This window comes from Ranitomeya imitator, chromosome 3 (genome assembly GCF_032444005.1).
Source record: "Ranitomeya imitator isolate aRanImi1 chromosome 3, aRanImi1.pri, whole genome shotgun sequence".
Classification (NCBI taxonomy): Eukaryota; Metazoa; Chordata; class Amphibia; order Anura; family Dendrobatidae; genus Ranitomeya; species Ranitomeya imitator.
The window spans coordinates 414971433-414992654 of record NC_091284.1 but is presented as its reverse complement, the minus strand read 5'-3'; the positions used below and the strand labels follow the sequence as shown (position 1 = coordinate 414992654).

At 45.3% G+C, this 21222-nt stretch overlaps 2 protein-coding genes across 2 annotated transcripts; both read left to right on the top strand.

The window, feature by feature from the left end:
- The first annotated feature begins 2952 nt into the window (after window positions 1-2952).
- On the top strand, window positions 2953-6188 carry LOC138670114 (elongation factor 1-alpha, oocyte form). The gene is made up of 7 exons (XM_069757152.1): window positions 2953-3132; window positions 3213-3392; window positions 4297-4593; window positions 4748-4898; window positions 5020-5276; window positions 5541-5775; window positions 5989-6188. Exons 1-7 carry the CDS (start codon window positions 2989-2991, stop codon window positions 6108-6110), a joined length of 1386 nt encoding a protein of 461 aa, XP_069613253.1. The 5' UTR covers window positions 2953-2988; the 3' UTR covers window positions 6111-6188.
- A 260-nt stretch (window positions 6189-6448) lies between these two features.
- Window positions 6449-10268, top strand: LOC138670113 (uncharacterized). The gene is made up of 2 exons (XM_069757151.1): window positions 6449-7306; window positions 7392-10268. The coding sequence occupies exons 1-2, from the start codon at window positions 7139-7141 to the stop codon at window positions 8610-8612; spliced, it is 1389 nt and encodes a 462-aa protein (XP_069613252.1). The 5' UTR covers window positions 6449-7138; the 3' UTR covers window positions 8613-10268.
- The last annotated feature ends 10954 nt before the right edge of the window (window positions 10269-21222 follow it).

Here is a 21222-nt window from a genome sequence, read left to right as displayed (position 1 = left end):
GGGCGGTCCTGCGCTTAGTTACCCGATGTTTACCCTGGTTACCCAGGGACCTCGGCATCGTTGGTCGCTGGAGAGCTGTCTGTGTGACAGCTCCCCAGTGACCACACTACGATTTGCCTACGATCACGGCCAGGTCATATCGCTGGTCGTGATCGTAGGTAAATCGTATAGTGTGACGGTACCCTTACTTATAGGTTATCAAAATCAGATCCACGGGGGTCTGACGCCCATCAGCTGTTACTAGCCGTTATGGAGAGATGTATACGTTGATAGGAGCAATGTGTAGCGATCACTGTGGGGTACTACAGATCAGCTACTCTTCATTGAATGGAGCTACACAGTTCAGTAGTTTATATCCAATGTGTAATGTGCTAGGTGAGGGTGCCAGGTGTCGGACCCCCGCCGCTAAGATATTGAAAGTAGATAGCAAAATAGAAAGTCCAATGGCGCTATCTGATTAAATTCACTTTTATTGCTGGTTTGTCATAATAAGGATAAAATTGTGTTAAATTACAAAAACAATAGAAGTCAAAACAAACAAAAAAAATCTATCAGAGATTACACTGATTAACCAATGTTAACTTTTTTTTATTCACTTTGGTTTTATCATGGTTTTAACACACAATAAAAGCGGATTCAATCAGACATTATATTTTCCTATTATCCATGGACCCAGGGGGTGATCCGCATTGGAGTTGGCACACAATCTACACAGTTTGCACATTAAGGTACCGTCACACATAGCAACGCTGCAGCGATACCGACAACGATCCGGATCGCTGCAGCATCGCTGTTTGGTCGCTGGAGAGCTGTCACACAGACAGCTCTCCAGCGACCAACGATCCCGAGGTCCCCGGTAACCAGGGTAAACATCGGGTAACTAAGCGCAGGGCCGCGCTTAGTAACCCGATGTTTACCCTGGTTACCATCCTAAAAAGTAAAAAAACAAACGCTACATACTTACCTTCCGCTGTCTGTCCTCGGCGCTCTGCTTCTCTGGTCTGGCTGTGAGCGCCAGGCAGCCAGAAAGCAGAGCGGTGACGTCACCGCTCTGCTTTCCGGCTGACCGACGCTCACAGCCAGAGCAGGAGGAGTGCAGAGCACAGCGCTGGAGGACAGACGGCTGTAGGTAAGTATGTAGTGTTTGTTTTTTTACTTTTAGGATGGTAACCAGGGTAAACATTGGGTTACTAAGCGCGGCCCTGCGCTTAGTTACCCGATGTTTACCATGGTTACCAGCGAAGACATCGCTGAATCGGTGTCACACACGCCGATTCAGCGATGTCTACGGGGAGTCCAGCGACCAAATAAAGTTCTGGACTTTCTTCCCCGACCAGCGATCTCCCAGCAGGGGCCTGATCGCTGCTGCCTGTCACACTGGACGATATCGCTAGCGAGGACGCTGCAACGTCACGGATCGCTAGCGATATCGTCTAGTGTGACAGTACCTTTACTGTGCTTAGTTGCAGTGCGCCCCAGGTGAGCGCTTAATATTTTAAGCCACCTATACCAGCTATAACAATATCACACCTGGAAGCCCCCTTATCTCCCTTATCAACTCTGATATTGATGATCTATCCCGAGGAGAGGTCATAAATATGATATGCCCCGGCAACCCCTTTAATGGCTGTAGGGTCTTGGTGGCAGCACCCTGACCATGGGCTATCGAGCACTATTGACTATCTAGGACCTCAACTTTATGATCTTTAGGCTATGTGCACACGTTGCGGATTCGTGTGCGGATTTTTCCGCACTTTTTTTGCAAAATCTGCAGGTAAAGCGCACTGTGTTTTACCTGTGGATTTACCACGGATTTCCTGCGTTTTTTGTGCGGATTCCACCTGTGTTTTTAGACCTGCGGATTCCTATGGAATAGGTGTAAACCGCTGCGGAACCTGCACAAAGAATTGACATGCTGTGGAAAATACAATGCAGTGTTTCCATGTGGTATTTTCCGCACCATGGGCACAGCGGATTTGGTTTTCCGTAGGTTTACATGGTACTTAGTACACCGCACGGAAAACTGCTGTGAATCCGCAGCGGCCAATCCGCAACGTGTGCACAGACCCTTTGTCAACGGTGAAGGCCTCATTCAGACATCCGAACAGTTTTTCATCAGAGCGCTGGATCTCATTTCTATTCTGCTTTAGGGCTCATACTCAGCGGAGCTGTATGCATTGCTATGCGGCTGCACGCTCCGATCTGAGTGCCGGTAGCAGCGCCGGGTATAGACGTGCGAGACTCATCCGAGTTTCTTGCATGTATGAGCCCTTAGTCCTGCTTTCAGGGCTTCAGAAATGCCCTGACGGAGCCACTGATGTGAATATGGACCAATTCCATGTGTTTGCATAGAGCGGTATGTTTTTGGATTAAAACTACACTGAGAAAAATGCGTGAGTTTGTGAGTTTTCCAGTGCAGCCATTTGTTGTGCAGTTTCTACAGTAAAAATATGTAAAAATATTTCTGCCATTAAAATCAAGCTGATTACTGCATTAACACTGACCACATTTTCATAAGCAGTTTTACCCTCCATTTAGCTGCAACATGTGAATGATGCATTAGGACCTCCATGGTTCCAGCTGATTGGCCATGCTGGGATCCACCAGCAGGAATATAACGTGTAACTGTAAAAATAAAGTAGGTAATCACACTTCCTGCATGCACACCTATGGAAATGGAGGTCACAAATCCTATGTGAATTGCGATGTAACAAAGATTCTGAAAATAATCATATAATATGGGAAAAAACATATCAGAAAAGATAAAAAAAAAATCCCAACCTAGTACTGCAGCACAGACACAGCGAGGTGGGCGTTGCCGAATCCCAATCAACACAGTATCCAATCAAACCGCGGGAGCGGCACGCGGTAGGCTGGCTATTGGTCGTTCTATAAACCCCGCCCTCCTTGAGCCCTTTAAATTTCCGGCGCCGCGGCGCTTTCCTCACCACTCCGCCTGCTCGGGATCCGTGCTCAGCAATCACCGCAATGGGGAAAGAGAAGATCCACATCAACATCGTGGTCATCGGCCATGTCGACTCCGGGAAATCCACCACTACCGGCCACCTGATCTACAAGTGCGGCGGCATCGATAAGAGAACCATCGAGAAGTTTGAGAAGGAGGCGGCGGAGGTGAGTGTTGTGGGAGCGAGTCTATGGCTCATTACGGTACATGATGGCGTGCACTGTGACCTCACTGCTGCTCCTTCCAGATGGGCAAGGGCTCCTTCAAGTATGCCTGGGTGCTGGATAAGCTGAAGGCGGAGCGGGAGCGCGGCATCACCATCGATATCTCACTGTGGAAGTTCGAGACCGGGAAGTACTACATCACCATCATCGATGCCCCGGGGCACAGGGACTTCATCAAGAACATGATCACTGGCACCTCACAGGTGAGGACTGTGCCCAGCTGGGTGGGCTGTGATGCTGGGGACCACCACCTCCAGGCATCCTGCAGTGCTATATCGCTGTCTGTGTAATGGCCCTCCATGTAATATATATCTACCCCCCCCCCCATATCAGACTAGTAAGCTGGTGGTGGGCTGTGATGCTGGGGACCACCACCTCCAGGCATCCTGCAGTGCTACATCGCTGTCTGTGTAATGGCCCTCCATGTAATATATATCTACCCCCCCCCCCATATCAGACTAGTAAGCTGGTGGTGGGCTGTGATGCTGGGGACCACCACCTCCAGGCATCCTGCAGTGCTATATCGCTGTCTGTGTAATGGCCCTCCATGTAATATATATCTACCCCCCCCCCCATATCAGACTAGTAAGCTGGTGGTGGGCTGTGATGCTGGGGACCACCACCTCCAGGCATCCTGCAGTGCTACATCGCTGTCTGTGTAATGGCCCTCCATGTAATATATATCTACCCCCCCCCCCATATCAGACTAGTAAGCTGGTGGTGGGCTGTGATGCTGGGGACCACCACCTCCAGGCATCCTGCAGTGCTACATCGCTGTATGTGTAATGGCCCTCCATATAATAGATATCTATCCCCCCCCATATCAGACTAGTAAGCTGGCAGTGATGCTGGGGACCACCACCTCAAGGCACCCTGCAGTGCTATATCAGTGTCTATCCTGACTTTTGGTGCCACCCCATATCCAGTAATAGTTATCCCTATAGATCACTATGCTGTGGCTGCTTTAGTTTCGCTATGTAGTAAGGAGGATCCATATTAATCCTTTGGGTTTTTTTATTTTTTGTTACGGAGGTCCTTAATGCGTACAAAGCTGTGTGCCATCATACTGAGTACCATGGTTCCTAATTCTGTTTCCTTTCCCTACAGGCAGACTGTGCTGTCCTTATCGTGGCTGCTGGCGTGGGGGAGTTCGAAGCTGGAATCTCCAAGAGTGGACAGACCCGTGAACACGCGCTTCTTGCCTTTACTTTGGGAGTTAAACAATTAATCATTGGTGTGAACAAGATGGATTCCACTGAGCCTCCATACAGCGAGGCCAGATATAAAGAAATAAGCAAGGAAGTTTCTGACTACATTAAGAAAATTGGCTACAACCCAAAAGGAGTTGCTTTTGTACCTATATCTGGCTGGCATGGGGACAATATGCTGGAACCTAGTAGCAAGGTAAGATCTCATGATGCCTAATTTCCGCAAGTGCCATGTTTAACCAGCTTGGGCCTCACTCTACCCTTCCTTAGTGCTCTGGATCTAGCAGCAGTACTATTGCCATGTCTGCCTATAAATATATATACATATATAAACCCTTTTTGCCTTTTAGATGCCCTGGTTCAAAGGCTGGAAGATTGACAGAAAAGAGGGAAATGCTAGTGGTGTTACCCTTCTAGAAGCCCTGGACTCAATTATTCCCCCCTCACGTCCCGTCAGCAAACCTCTACGTCTCCCTCTGCAAGATGTCTATAAGATTGGAGGTGAGTTGAAGGAAACAATGCTGAGTTACATTTAAAGGGGTTCCCCCCCCCCTACCTCTGCATTGCTATATAAATGTATCATTCTTGAACAGTGCTAATGGGGATTTCTTTCTTTCCCCAGGCATTGGAACTGTCCCAGTGGGTAGAGTTGAAACAGGAGTCTTAAAGGCAGGCATGGTGGTAACCTTTGCACCTGGGAATGTAACAACTGAAGTAAAATCTGTTGAAATGCATCACGAAGCTTTAGTAGAAGCTGCACCAGGGGACAACGTAGGCTTTAATGTTAAGAATATATCTGTTAAGGACGTTAGAAGAGGCAATGTTGCTGGAGACAGTAAAAACGACCCACCAATGGAGGCTGGCAACTTCACAGCACAGGTAAGTTGTGGTCTCTGCTCATAAAAAGCTGGCCTAACACTTCTTGGTGCTTAATTTTAGATTAACTGCCTTTTATGCTTGTAAAAAGTTCCTTCTCAACTTGTGTGAAGAGTGCTATAATTTTTATTCTTAAAAAAGTGTGTAAAATATATATTATATTTCTTCACACATTTTAAGAAAAACTACTCCGTAGTGTGGGCAGGACTAAAACATGGTGTGAATGCCAGAATGTAGAGTCTAACCTGATTTTACTTGTGTTCTCAGGTCATTATCCTCAATCACCCAGGGCAGATAAATGCGGGTTATGCCCCAGTTCTGGACTGTCACACTGCCCATATAGCTTGCAAGTTTGCAGAGCTGAAGGAGAAAATTGACCGTCGATCTGGGAAAAAAATGGAGGACAATCCTAAATCCTTGAAATCGGGAGATGCAGCCATTATTGTAATGATTCCTGGAAAGCCAATGTGTGTGGAAACCTTCTCAGAATACCCTCCCCTCGGTAAGAAATGTGTTTTAACTTGATCTTTACCACTTTGCTGCTTTTCCATGAGCGCACTGGGTACAAAGTTAATTATAAGCATCTGAGTGGCTAAAGCCAACCTGTTACTGGGGTACTAGGTCCTGTTAATCCTGGCTCATGGTTCCCTTATCACATGTAGGGCATTGGCTGTATAATACTGTAAACCTCACTAATGCGGTCACTATTTTGCAGGTCGGTTTGCTGTTCGTGACATGAGGCAAACGGTGGCTGTCGGTGTCATTAAAGCTGTGGACAAGAAAGCGGCATCTGCTGGGAAAGTGACCAAGTCAGCAATGAAGGCTGGCAAGAAGTGATGTCTTTCTGGGAGAAAAGAAAGTAACTTATTTTTTTGTTTGCTGTGAAATTGTTTAATAAATGTGCAAGTTTGACTCTACTTGTGTCCTGTGTAAACTGTCACGCGCTCTATAACTAGACTATCCTTGGTAGCTACACCATACTTGGTTGTTGGGTACCTGTGACATGGACCATGGTCTATCAAGAGCTTCTCTATACACTGAAATCTGAGACTGCTAAATGTTGTCAGGTGACATGATTTCGAACCCAAACATAACCCCTTAGTGACCAGGCTAATTTTTTTTTTTTTTCTGGCCAGTGTCACTTTATGAAATAACTCAATATATATCTTTTTCTATTCGCCACGACAGCACCCACTAGAGAGAGGGGATCCGCCCCTAGGAACAGGAAACCTACAGAGAGATAAAAGGGGCGGCCCCCCCTCGCTCCTCAGTTGGTTTCCTGTTCCCAAGGAGGGAACCCTCAGAGAGAATCTCTGCAGCTAAGAAGAGGAAAAGCTCGCCTGGAACACAGCCTGTACGTCTCTGTTGAGCGACAGGGGCCCCAGAGCGAGCATCAGAGACGGGGGTTCCTGTTGGTTCCCCCCTCATCTGGATACATCAGCATGCCGGGATTACAACAGTCTCCCTGTTGGGAGACCGTTGGTTTTTGCTCCACCGCCAAAAGAATCCCCGTCAGCACACCAAGTAAGTGTCGCTATAGAAAGCGCTTACCCTCCGGCCACAGTGGGACATGAACGGCCGTGGTAGCAGGAGCTTCTCTTCCTCTGAAGCATAGAAGGAAGACGCGCGAGCGCACATGCAGGCGCTGTATGGTCGGCGTACCCGGATGTAAAGAGCAACTTCCGGGTATGCGGGGTCAGCTGAGCATGCTGGCGTGGACGCTTGGCGCTCAACAGCGGTGGAGAGGACCAATAAAGTTGGTCAGGTAAAAAAAAAAAAAAAAAGGGGGGAGGAAACATGGGGGCGTGTATCCCTTGTAAGAACGGCTCTATATAAGGCTGGAGACACATGGCACTGTGCGCACCATGTCGTCTCAGGAAGATATTGAGCGCCCACTGGAGGTTGTAATCCTGCCTAGTGGTGATGCTAATAAGAAAATCAGCGGACACTCAAAAATGAGTGATTCCACGGATAAATCAGGGAAAAAATCGTCCCGTTCCAAACCCCAGGCCGACCAGACAACTCTGCAGCCGGTATATGTTTTGTTTTCCGGATAAGTGTATATATAGCTTCATATCTCTTACAGTAGTCTCCTCTGCTTGTGTCTTTTTTTTTTAGGCTAAGCGGACGTCAAAATCTAAACATAAGCAGTGTAAGATATGTAATGAGCCCCTACCTGACTCATATATTAAGGAGCTATGTCAACATTGCATTGATAACACTTTACAGCAGGAGAGTTCGGTCAGGATGAATGACATACGTCTCATGATCCGGGAAGAGCTTCAGTCCTTGAGGGGTAGTCCGGCGGTTAATATGGAAAGGAGAAGTAGAAGGACTCTTTCACCTATAGCCGACACATCAGCAGAAAGTGGAGAGGTGGACTCAGACATCTCTCAGAGATTGGATTCCTCGGAGGAGGAAGATTATGTCTGTTTTCCTACAGACAATGTAAATAATTTGGTTAAAGCTGTAAGAGGAACAATGGGGGTGTCAGAGTCTAAAGATCCCCAGACACCACAGGACATCATGTTCGCAGGTTTATCGCAGCGAAAGGGCCAGGTATTCCCTGTGAATCAGGCCATTAAAGACCTTGTTAAAAAAGAATGGGCTAAAGGACAGAAGGGCTTTGTACCGGTATCATGTAAGAGGCGGTACCCCTTTGATGATGAGGACTTGGCAGTTTGGTCTAAAATTCCTAAAGTGGATGCGGCTGTAGCATCAACTTCTCGCCGATCCTCCTTACCCGTAGAGGATGCGGGCTCCTTGCCTGACCCCATGGATAGAAAATCAGACGCTCTGCTTAAGAGGTCATGGGAAGCTTGTGTCACGGCATTTAAACCGGCGATCTCAGCCACGTCCACTAGTAGATCTATGCTGGTCTGGCTGGAGCAGTTGGACCAAAATATTAAGAGTGGTGTATCTAGGGAGAAACTACGTGCCTCTATTCCTTTGATTAAGGGGGCGGCAGCCTTCATTTCTGATGCCTCTATAGACTCTCTCCGCCTAGCAGCCAGAACAGCCAGCCTCACTAATACGGCACGGCGCGCTTTATGGTTAAAGAATTGGAAAGGGGATGCCCAGTCCAGGGCTAAATTGTGTACTATACCCTGCCAGGGTGAGTACCTCTTTGGAACGGTCTTAGACGAAATTCTCACTAAGGCAGGTGAAAGGAAGAAGGGGTTTCCTAATCCCTTTATTCCTTCTTACAGAAGGGCGTTCAAGAAGCCACCATTCGGAAGGAAGGGAGGCTTCAGGGACCGATGGAATAACAAGGATTTCAAACAAAGAGGAAATTTGTTCAATAAGCGCCCCTTCAAGCCAGCAGATAAATTCCGCTGATTATATTTCACCGGTGGGAGGAAGACTAAAACAATTTAGTAAGCAGTGGAAAGACATAACGGTTAATCCATGGGCCATTAATTTAATATCTTCAGGCCTCACATTAGACTTTATTAGAAGGCCTCCGGACTCCTTCCTCCTTACCACCTTAAGATCCAGGCCTCAACAAGAGGCACTTGAAACCGAAGTTAAATCCCTCTTACTCAAACAAGTGCTGGTAGAGGTTCCATCTTCCCAGATAGGGAGGGGATTTTACTCTCCCTTATTTCTGATTAGTAAGCCGGATGGCTCTTTCAGAACTATAATTAACTTGAGAAAACTGAACTCCTTTATAAGACCCAAAACATTTAAAATGGAATCCATACGTTCGGCCATAAAAAATCTATTTCCGAACTGTTACATGGTAGTATTGGATCTAAAAGATGCTTATTACCATATTCCTATACACCATTTACATCAGCAATTTCTTCGAGTAGCAGTTTGTATAGAAGGGCAAATTCGTCATCTACAATACCGGGCAATGCCCTTCGGTTTATCTATGGCCCCAAGGGTTTTTACAAAATTGCTACTGGAAGTAATGTCCTTTTTACGGATAAAAGATACCTTAGTCATTCCGTATTTGGATGACCTATTGATTGTAGGTAAGAACTCCCTACAGTGTGAGCAGAGGTTACAGGAGGTAGTGTCATCGTTACAAAACCTGGGCTGGCTGGTTAATTGGGAAAAATCTAGACTCCAGCCAGTAACGTGTCAGAAATTCCTTGGGCTCCTTCTAGATTCAGTTGACCAGATTTGCAAGCTTCCTGAGGATAAGAAAACTTCCATATTCGATAAAGTGTCCTTAGCGATCAGAAAGCGTAGTATGTCATTAAGGAATGTCATGTCACTATTAGGTTCTCTAACATCGTGCATTCCTGCGGTCCAGTGGGCGCAGTTCCATACTAGGCATCTACAAAAATTTGTATTGGATGAGGACATTAAAAATAGAGGATGTCTGGATAAAACAGTTTTCCTAACGTCAGAAGTAGTACACTCCCTTATGTGGTGGTTGAATCGGAAAAATCTTTCGAGAGGGGTTCTATGGGTAATCACCCCTTCTAGTATAGTGACCACAGACGCTAGTCCTGAAGGCTGGGGGGCACATTTTCAGGATCAATGGGTCCAGGGTATTTGGTCCAGTTCAGAACTTAATAATTCCTCAAATGTCAAAGAGTTGAGGGCTATATACTACTCCCTACTTCACTTTCTTCCTCAGCTCAGCGGCTCACACACAAGAGTATTCTCCGACAACACCACTGCGGTGGCGTATCTGAACCATCAAGGAGGTACAAGGTCGGACAAACTCAGAGAAGTGGCTTCAGACATCATGGAGTTGGCCGAAGGTCATCTGCTATCCTTGTCAGCAGTGCACATCAGGGGCATAGACAATTTTCATGCCGATTTCCTCAGCCGTCACACTCTTCATCAGGGAGAATGGATGCTGAACAGGAAGATTTTCAGATTAATAACAGCTCGATGGGGTGTTCCTCAAATAGACTTGTTCGCCACAAGAGCCAACCGTCAGGTCAGGAGGTTTGCCTCTCTATGCAGGGAGGACAAGCCGGACATACTCGATGCCCTCCAAGTACCATGGACATTCGACCTGGCCTATGCTTTCCCCCCCATGGAATCTATTACCTATAGTAATAAGAAAAATAAGGGAGGAAGGCGCAAGAGTTCTGTTAATAGCCCCATTCTGGCCCAAAAGGCCATGGTTCTCATGGCTGAGGGCAATGTCAGTGTCAGACCCGTGGATTCTACCTCAGTCCAAGGACTTGCTCTCTCAGGGACCATTCCTCCATCCTCAGGCAAAAGGCATGAACCTGACTGCCTGGAGTTTGAGAGGCAGTTACTAAGTATAAGGGGGTTTTCTAGTGGGTTAATTAACACTCTTATGAAGAGTAGAAAACCTTCAACTACTAGAATTTATGTTAGAATTTGGAGAAAATTTCTTCAATTCCATACTGCACAACTTTCATCTGAAGTTCCTATATTTCCAGTGTTGGAATTTCTACAAAGGGGTTTGGAATTAGGACTCTCCGTAAGCACTCTGAAGGTCCAGGTTTCAGCTTTAGGAGCTCTTTTTAATTATGATGTTGCGGGTAATAGGTGGATATCCCGATTCATATCTGCCTGTGAGCGTTCAAGACCAATTAGCATACCGCAGGTACCTCAGTGGGATTTATCCATAGTCCTGGAAGCATTGACACAGCCACCGTTTGAGCCTCTCCATACAGCCTCACTAAAAAATATTTCTTTGAAAACGGTATTGTTAGTGGCATTAGTTTCTGCTAGAAGAGTGAGTGATCTCCAGGCATTATCTATAGATCCTCCCTTTTTATCTGTAACATCAGATAGGATAATTTTGAAAACAGACCCTTGTTATCTTCCTAAAGTAGCCACTACTTTTCATAGAACCCAGGAGATCTTGTTACCTACCTTTTATGAGAACCACTCAACTCCAGAAGAAGAAAGACTTCATACCCTAGATGTTAAAAGGACTGTCCTGACCTATTTAGAGAGAACTAGGGACTGGAGGAAGAGTAGGGCTCTCTTTGTGTCTTTCCAGGGTAAAACCAAAGGTACCAGAGTGACAAAGAACACATTATCTCGCTGGATCAGAGAGGCCATAATCCTGGCGTATAAAGCTGGAGGGAAAGATCCTCCAATGCATGTGGGAGCGCACTCTACAAGAGCCTTGTCGACTTCCTGGGCAGAAAGGGCGAATGTGCCAATAGACCTTATATGTAAGGCTGCAACTTGGTCTTCACCTAATACCTTCTATAAACATTATAGATTAGATCTATCCTCTGCTTCTGATCTGACTTTTGGGGTATCGGTCCTTGACTCAGTAAACCCACCCAGTCTATAGTCTCTGAAATTCTCTCTAGTGGGTGCTGTCGTGGCGAATAGAAAATACCGGATTACGTACCGGTAATGCTCTTTTATAGAGCCCACGACAGCACCCTTTCACATCCCTCCCTTTTCTGTATATAGTCGCACGTGGTGCTTCTTTGGTGAGGTGTAAATATTAGAAGAAAGTAGCATAAGGTTGTAAATATGTATATATATATGGATATACCTGAACCTGTTAACTAAAACCTGGCGGCGGTTCCTCCTATTCTCTGTAAAACAACTGAGGAGCGAGGGGGGGCCGCCCCTTTTATCTCTCTGTAGGTTTCCTGTTCCTAGGGGCGGATCCCCTCTCTCTAGTGGGTGCTGTCGTGGGCTCTATAAAAGAGCATTACCGGTACGTAATCCGGTATTTTTAGGACATGGTTTACGATAATGGTAAACTTGGGTTGATATGTTTAGAAACTGTTGGTTTTTTTTTTTTTTTTTCTAAAATGAGGATTACTGCTCACAGGCCCAGGCAATATGTCACCAACTTACAATATGAGCTTCTACACACAGGCCCCTACCTAGTCTGAGCCCCCATATATCTTATATACTGTATGAGCCCCCCACATAGCAACATGCTCACCTTGCTCCCAGTTTCTTGGCGGTCTGCTCCACTTCTACTGGCCAACACATACATGCTATGGTGATTGTCACTGGCTGGCACCATGGTTTTAACGCATTGTCACAGCAGAGGCTGCGTTGCCATTTTGTATTGGCAGTGCCAGGAATGCTCCCTGCTAGGATATGTGCCCCAGGCAGCAGCCCAGCTTGCCCTCATTATGATCAGCCTATAGCTAAAGGTACCTTCACACAACGATTTAGTAAACGATATTGTTGCAACATCACGCTTTTTGTGACGTAGCAACGATCCTGCTAACAATCTCGTTATGTGTGACAGCAACCAATGATCAGGCCCCTGCTGGGAGGTCGTTGGGGAATGATCAGAACTTTTTTTTTTTTTAAACTTTTAAAATGGTAACCAGGGTAAATATCGGGCTACTAAGCGCAGCCATGCACTTAGTAACCTGATGTTTACCCGAAGACAGTTTCAACGATGCCGAAGTCTTTCCCCTGATCGTTGGTCGCTGGAGAGAGCTGTCTGTGTGACAGCTCCCCAGCGACCACACAACGACTTACCAACGATCACGGCCAGGTCATATCGCTGGTCGTGATGGTTGGTAAGTAGTTTAGTGTAACGGTACCTTTAGTGAGAAGATCATTCTTCAGCTGGCTTCTATTTTTATGTAAAAAAGATGAAACCTTCCCCAAGGAAGCTGCAAAAACACACTTTGGGATAACTGCAGCTGTGTTTTCCCAATACATGTTTCATAAGCTCTGCTTATATGTCGGTATCTATAATGCATTGTGCGCATAAGCTTACAATGCTCTCTAACCTGTCAGCTTCAGATGCTGCAGGAAGGGGATACCAATATCTGGCCAGTAGATCTTATATGCAAATGAGCTGTTAAACATTGGTATTTCTCTGGAACCAAACATCTGATCGGGTATTATGGTATTTTATTCAGCTTATGACCTACATGCCCATATAGACTACTTGGGAGGGTTAATTCTACTGACAGATTCCCATTAAAGGGTCGGCTATAAGACCCCAATTTCAGACCCACAAACAACTCCAATTATGTGACTATTATTAGTGAGGCAGTGCCGTTCAGTGCTCACATAGTGAGGTGGTGCCGTTCGGTGCACACTGAATCCTGTATAAGTGAATGGAGTACAAACTACAGGTATGTTAGACTCATCATCTGATTCCCAGGAAGATTGTCTGCATCCATGGAGACCCACAAGACTACTTTGTGGCCCGAGTGGTCATAGACACAAACTGTGGCACAGAGTTCCATGAGGTTGGTGTAGTCAAGGACCTATTACACCCTGTTATAATAGGGCTGGATTTTTCTTTGGACTTGTCGGGGGAAGCGGGGTCACCTGGTTGCTCAAAAAAAAAAAAAAAAAAAACCTCGTTGTGGGCCACAGCTGAGTTTTCCTTTTTGTTTGCTGGATGAGGTAACATATCTGAGCTGGAGATGTCTGGGGGAAACTTTGGAACCACCTGGCTCAGGGTCTTAACTGTAAGGCTGTGTGCACATGTTGCATCAACTTTTTATTTTTTTCACTAAACACCTTAAGGTACCTTCACACAACGATATTGTTGGTTTTTGTGACGTAGCAACGATATCGTTAATAAAATCGTTGTGTGACAGCGACCAACGATCAGGCCCCTGCTGGGAGATCGTTGGTCGCTGGGGAAAGTCCAGCACTTTATTTCGTCGCTGGATCGCCCGTGGACATCGCTGGATCGGCGTGTGTGACACCGATCCAGCGATGTCTTCACTGGTAACCAGGGTAAACATCGGGTTACTAAGCGCGGCCCTGCGCTTAGTTACCCGATGTTTACCCTGGTTACCGGCATCGTTGGTCGCTGGAGAGCGGTCTGTGTGACAGCTCTCCAGCGACCAAACAGCGACGCTGCAGCGATCCGGATCGTTGTCGGTATCGTTGCAGCGTCGCTTAATGTGAAGGGGCCTTTATGCATCCCATCATTTAGAATGCATTCCACAATTTTTGTGCACATAATGCGTTTATTTTCACAAAAAGCATCACAGTAAAAGCAGCATGCTCATTAATTTTTCGCACTTTTCCTGCTGTTTAATGCATTGGGAAGCTCCGGGGGGAAAAAAACATGTAAAACGCTAAAGTGATGGGGATTTCTTGCAGAAATTTCCTGAACGTGTGTACATAGCCTAAAAGGGGCATTTTGATGTACTTAATGGTGTTGCTTGAGAGTTGGGGCAGACACCAGATATCCATGTTTTGTAGGGAATTACTATATCTGGTCACAAAGCGGTAAGGTAATCAGTCACTGGTGCCATACAGACACATGTTAGATGTGGCCCATATGCATGTTATATCAAATCGTCATGGTATACATCTTGCCATAGAAAAACGTGCTACCAAAACCGTAATCGGTTACTTACCTGAGCAGTGTGATTTGTCCATTGTCTCTGTCCCTACACGTTTCACCACCTCCTAGTATAGGGGCTCATCAGGGGGCCATGTGTAGGAGCAAGCCATAGTGGCATCATAATGGATGTGCCACAGAGACACTAGACAAATTACGTCACATTGCTCAGATAAGTAACAAATTACGGTTTTGGTAGCACGTTCTGTTTCTCTATGGCAATATGTATAATATGACGATTTGTTGTGCTATGGCCATGAGAGACTAGTGAAACTGCATATTTGGGAAGTTTCTATTTAGCTTGCTACCTCTGACTCGGTGATAGAACAGGTGCCAATTATGGCAGTAGAATATAAATAGTTCATGAGCACGAGCACTTTATCTTTTCCCAATAAGCTGAATTTTGGAGTTTTTTTTTTCCTCCCTTTTTTGTCTCACAATTATGGGACTTTTTGTATATCCTGATATTTAAAAGGGTGAGCTTAGGAAACAGTTTGGACTTAAGTGGATCTAAGTCCAATAGTTTTTTCAGTGCAATACTAATCTTGTACAACTCTTATCAAAATGTACTTTTTTTTTTTCTCTAGTTTGACCAAGGCTTGTTTGTGTGTGGTGTTGGGGCTTGGGCATGGGTAGTTGGGTAGGGTCTGAATAGGGCCAGAAGGGACAGTCGACGCGGAGTGGGGGCACCATGTCTAATTTAAAGTGCCAACCTCCACTGCCAGGAAGGTACAGTCTAATAGGAAGCAATTAGGGATATAGTTAGGACTGCCTCTCCCTATTAAGACTTCCTGGCTCATTTATTGTTGTACTTATACCCCGCCCTGATCTAGGTTTTGGTGTCGGTATTATTAGTATATTGAATTTTTAATATGGTTAATTAAAATATTTTTAAGGGTTGATTTTCTTGTATAGCCAACACCCCAGCAGACTCCTTGATATAGCGGAGACCTGGGAGGTATAGTCTACACCCTACAGGAGGGTAATCGAACATGTGGCCCAGATGCTAGAGAGAGTTGCAGAAGTGATGCTCATTATGAAAAAAAAAAAAAATCTCAAAGCATAAGTGGCACAGTTGAGGAAGTATAGATTGGCGTGGGTGAGACACTTCAACCCTGGGGATCGGGTATTGATGCTGGTACCTACGAAGAGCAATTTTCTGGCCAATTAGCAGGGCCCCTATGAAGTAGTTAAAAAGGATGGTGATGTCCGCTATAAATCTGACAACCAGGGTGAAGGAAGCCATACCAGGTGTACTGATTAAGCCGTGCTGAGATAGGGAGTCCATGGAAGCTCCTTGTTTGGTGGCTAAGTCTGGCAGAGTCGCTGTCAAGTGCCTAAAAGCAGCGGTGCAGAGTTGCTACATCAGAACAGAGATCTGTTCTCAGGCTTACTGGGTTGTACTCATTAAAGCATGAGGTTCTCAGTCTCATGTTTGGGTGAACTCGAAGCCTTACTGGATTCCCAAAGCCTAACGAGAGGTTATCTCGAAAGAGGTGAAGTGGATCCTGAGCCTGGGACTTATTGAAGAGTCCAAGAGTGTCCAGTCCCATAGTCTTAATGCCGAAACCAGATGGAGAATGGTGGTTTTGCAATGACTATAGGAACCTAAATGAGGTTTCTAAGTTTGATATGTATCCAATGCCCTGTGTCAATGAGTTGATAAAGCTAGGGCCGGCCTGGTACATTACCACCCTTGACCTCATGAAAGGGTATTTGCAAATTCCCGTGTCCCAAGACCCCAAGGAGAAAACGGCCTTCTCAATGCCAAACGGATGCTTCCAGTACACACGGATGCCGTTTGGGATGCAAGTAACTCCAGCTACCTTCCAGAGACCGGATGCTAGCTCCACACAAGAAGTATGTAGTGGCCTATCTGGATGATATTGTGATCTTTAGCCAAGATTGGGAAAGCCATCTCAGCAAAGTAAAGAGATACTTGATGCTCTAAGAAAAGCAGGGTTTTCCATACAGCCAAAGAAATGTGACCACTGCCTCCTACTACCGATACTCTCCTCCTTTGGCATCAAAGACCTAGCCCTATCCTGGATCTTCCCTTTTTGGAAGTGCATTTGAACAGCAAGGTGGATTACTGTTGAGGGGAACTAGAGAAAAAAAAATCTATAAATCTTCAGCATAGCGAGTGTGAGCTGAGCGTAAGTGTGACTTGTGATTCAGTGACTTTGGATTCAGGGAGTTTCCAAGGGAGGAATTGCTGTCTGTTTTTTATTAATACTTTTTATTTATTTATTTTTTTATTTAATTTTTCTGTCTGGTGCAATCCCCATTAGGAAATGTGCTCCACTCTTGTTAATGCCATCCAGTGCACATCTTGCCACATGTATGCAATCCTTGAGCAGCCGATCGAGGGTGCTGTGTGAGATGTGAGCACGTTGTGCATTTGGAAACCCAGATTCTGAATCTAAATGTGCAGCTGGCAACACTGAGATCCATAGACAATATGGAGAGGAGTCTTCTGCTCACTGAGCAGACAATGAGATAGATGAGGGGGGGATGGTAGGATGGAGTTGCAGGACGGTGAAGTAGCAAGCTGGGTGACAGTTAGGAAGCGGGGCAGAGGGAAGAGTGCCAGAGAGGCTAGTCCTGATCTGGAACACCCCAATAAGTTTGCTAAGTTGGCAGATGAGGGGGGTGCCAGTACAGGGGTAGCACTGCTGCAGCCAGGCATGTCCTCTGAAAGCCGGAGGAGTGTCTGCTTCAGTAAGGAGGGAAATAGGAGAGCAGGGCAGGCCAGACAGGTGCTGGTAGTGGGCGACTCAATTATTAGGGGAACAGATAGGGCAATCTGTCACAAAGACAGGGATCGTCGAACGGTGTGCTGCCTACCTGGCGCTCGAGTCCGACACATCGCTGATCGGGTGGACAGATTACTGGGAGGGGCTGGTGAGGACCCAGCGGTCATGGTGCACATTGGCACAAATGACAAAGTTAGAGGTTGGTGGAAGGTCCTTAAAGATGATTTCAGGGAATTAGGCTGCAAACTGAAAGCAAGGACCTCCAACGTGGTATTTTCCGAAATATTGCCTGTGCCACGCCAGAGAGGCAACGGGAGATTAGGGAGGTTAATAAGTGGCTCAAGAATTGGTGTAGGAAGGAGGGGTTTGGGTTCCTGCAGAACTGGGCTGACTTCTCAGTTGGCTATAGGCTCTACGCTAGGGATGGGCTGCACCTCAATGGGGAAGGTGCAGCTGTGCTGGGGGAGAAAATGGCTAGAGGGTTGGAGGAGTGTTTAAACTAGGGATTGGGGGGGAGGGTATTCATTTTACAGGAGAGGAAGATAGTGCAGATAGAGACCTGGGCCCAAATAAGGAAGTTGGGGGTGGTTGTGGCATGGGGGGTGGGGTTAGAACAGTTAATAATTTAAGAAAGACTAGAGGTACAGAGAGGAACATCAAGTGCATGTATACTAATGCTAGAAGCCTCGCCAACAAAATGGACGAATTAGAACTAATGTTGGTGGCGCAGTGGTTGGCACAGCAGCCTTGCAGCGCTGGGGTCCTGGTTTCTAATCCCACCCAGGACAACATCTGCAAACAGTTTGTATGTTCTCTCCGTGTTTGCGTGGGTTTCCTCCCACATTCCAAAGACATACTGATAGGGATTCTAGATTGTGAGCCCCATCGGGGACAGTGATGATAATGTGTGCAAAACTGTAAAGCGCTGCGGAATATGTTAGCGCTATATAAAAATAAAGATTATTATTATAATTATGACATGGTGGGGATATCTGAAACTTGGCTGGATGAGAGCCATGACTGGGCTGTTAACTTACAGGGTTATTGGCTATTCAGAAATGACCGTACAGATAAGTGAGGGGGTGGGGTGTGTCTATATGTAAAATCGTCCTTAAAACCCATCCTGCGTGATAATATAGGTGAATTTAATGAAAACGTTGAATCCCTGAGGGTGGAGATAAGGGGAGGGGGAAAAAATAATAAATTACTGATAGGGGTTTGTTCTAAATCTCCAAAAATAATGGAAGCAATGGAGAATATCCTCGTAAAGCAAATAGATGAAGCTGCGACTCAAGGAGAAGTCATTATTATGGGGGACTTCAACTACCCTGAAATAGATTGGGGATCAGAAGCCTGTAGTTCCAGCAAAGGTAATCGGTTTTTGACAACTATGAAAGACAATTACCTTTCACAACTGGTTCAGGACCCAACAAGAAGGGGGGCACTGCTAGACATAATAACCAACAGGCTAGACCGCATATCAAATATAAGGGTTGGGGGTCACTTGGGGAATAGTGATCACAAAATAATAAGTTTTCATGTATCCTTTAAAAAGATGTGTAATAGAGGGGTTACAAGGACACTAAACTTCAGGAGGGCAAATTTCCAACGGATGAGAGAGGATCTTGGTGCAATTAACTGGGACGATATTCTGAGACACAAAAATGCACAAAGAAAATGGGAGACGTTTATTAGCATTCTGGATAGGACCTGTGCACAGTATACACCGTATGGGAATAAACATACCAGAAATAGGAGGAAACCAATATGGCTAAATAGAGCTGTAAGGGGCGCAATAAGTGACAAAAAGAAAGCATTTAGAGAAAGGAAGTAGGTAGTGATGAGGCATTAAATAAATACAAAAAATTAAATACATTCTGTAAAAAGCAAATCAAGGCAGCAAAGATTGAGACAGAGAGACTCATTGCCAGAGAGAGTAAAAATAATCCCAAAATATTCTAATATTTTAAGTACATAAATAGTAAGAAACTAAAAAAATGATAGTGTTGGCCCCCTTAAAAATATTCTGGGTGAAATGGTGGATGAGGATGAGGAAAAAGCCAATATGCTAAATGACTTTTTTTCATCAGTATTTACAAAAGAAAATCCCATGGCAGACAAAATGACTAGTGATAAAAATTCCCCATTAAATGTCACCTGCCTAACCCAGCAGAAAGTGCGGCGGCATCTAAAAATCACTAAAATTTACAAATCTCCGGGCCCGGAGTACAGTCATTGATAGACCATTATTTTTAATCGTTAAAGACTCCATAATAACAGGGTCTGAACCACAGGACTGGCGTATAGCAAATGTGCCAATATTCAAAAAGGGGACAAAAACTGAACTCGGTAATTATAGGCCAGTAAGCTTAACCTCTACTGTGGGTAAAAATCCTGGAGGGCATTCTAAGGGATGCTATACTGGAGTATCTGAAGAGGAATAACCTCATGACCCAGTATCAGCACGGGTTTACTAGGGACCGTTCATGTCAGACTAATTTGATCAGTTTCTATGAAGAGGTTAGTTCCGGACTGGACCAAGGGAACCCAGTAGATGTAGTGTATATGGACTTTTCAAAAGCTTTTGATATGGTGCCACACAAAAGGTTGATACATAAAAAGAGAATAATGGGGGTAGGGGGAAATGTGTAAGTGGGTTGAGAGCTGGCTCAGGGATAGGAAACAAAGGGTGGTTATTAATAGAGCACACTCGGACTGGGTAGCGGTTAGCAGTGGGGTACCACAGGGGTCAGTATTGGGCCCTCTTTTTTTAACATATTAATGACCTTGTAGGGGGCATTCAGAGTAGAATTTCAATATTTGCAGCTGACACTAAACTCTGCAGGGTAATCAATACAGGGGAGGACAATTTTATATTACAGGATGATTTTTGTAAACTAGAAGCTTGGGCTGATAAATGGCAAATGAGCTTTAATGGGGATAAATGTAAGGTCATGCACTTGGGTAGAAGTAATAAGATGTATAATTATGTGCTTCATTCTAAACCTCTAGGCAAAACAGTCAATGAAAAAGACCTGGGTGTATGGGTGGATGACAAACTCGTATTCAGTGGCCAGTGTCAGGCAGCTGCTACAAAGGCAAATAAAATAATGGGATGCATTAAAAGAGGCATAGATGCTCATGAGGAGAACATAATTTTACCTATATACAAGTCACTAGTTTGACCACACTTAGAATACTGTGCACAGTTCTGGTCTCCGGTGTATAAGACATAGCTGAACTGGAGCGGGTGCAGAGAAGAGCGACCAAGGTTATTAGAGGACTGGGGGGTCTGCAATACCAAGATAGGCTATTACACTTGGGGCTATTTAGTTTGGAAAAACGAAGACTAAGGGGTGATCTTATTTTAATGTATAAATATGAGGGGACAGTACAAAGACCTTTCTGATGATCTTTTTAATCAAAGACCTGAAACGGACAAGGGGGCATCCTCTACATCTGGAGGAAAAAAGGTTTAAGCATAATAAGACGCGGATTCTTTACTGTAAGAGCAGTGAGACTATGGAACTCTCTGCCGTATGATGTTGTAATGAGTGATTCATTACTTAAATTTAAGAGGGGACTGGATACATTTCTGGAAAAGTATAATGTTACCGGATATATACACTAGATTCCTTGATAGGGCGTTGATCCAGGGAACTAGTCTGATTGCCGTATGTGGAGTCGGGAAGGAATTTTTTTCCCCAAGGTGGAGTTTACTCTTTGACACATGGGTTTGTTTTGCCTTCCTCTGGATCAACATGTTAGGGCATGTTAGGTTAGGCTATGGGTTGAAATAGATGGACTTATAGTCTTCCTTCAACCTTAATAACTATGTAACTATCCTGGATCTCCTCATACCTTTCCAACCGCACATTCAACATCTCCCACACTATCTCCTCATCTCACCCTCTCTCTGTTGGAGTCCCCCAAGCCT

Bases quoted from the DNA above. Each gene is read 5' to 3' on its own strand.
- LOC138670113 (XM_069757151.1), top strand. From the start codon at position 7,139: ATGTCGTCTCAGGAAGATATTGAGCGCCCACTGGAGGTTGTAATCCTG. The intron at 7,307-7,391 runs GTATATGTTTTG...TTTTTTTTTTAG, and splicing joins ACCAGACAACTCTGCAGCCG to GCTAAGCGGACGTCAAAATC.
- LOC138670114 (XM_069757152.1), top strand. From the start codon at position 2,989: ATGGGGAAAGAGAAGATCCACATCAACATCGTGGTCATCGGCCATGTC. The intron at 4,594-4,747 runs GTAAGATCTCAT...TTTGCCTTTTAG, and splicing joins TGCTGGAACCTAGTAGCAAG to ATGCCCTGGTTCAAAGGCTG. The intron at 5,277-5,540 runs GTAAGTTGTGGT...TTGTGTTCTCAG, and splicing joins CTGGCAACTTCACAGCACAG to GTCATTATCCTCAATCACCC.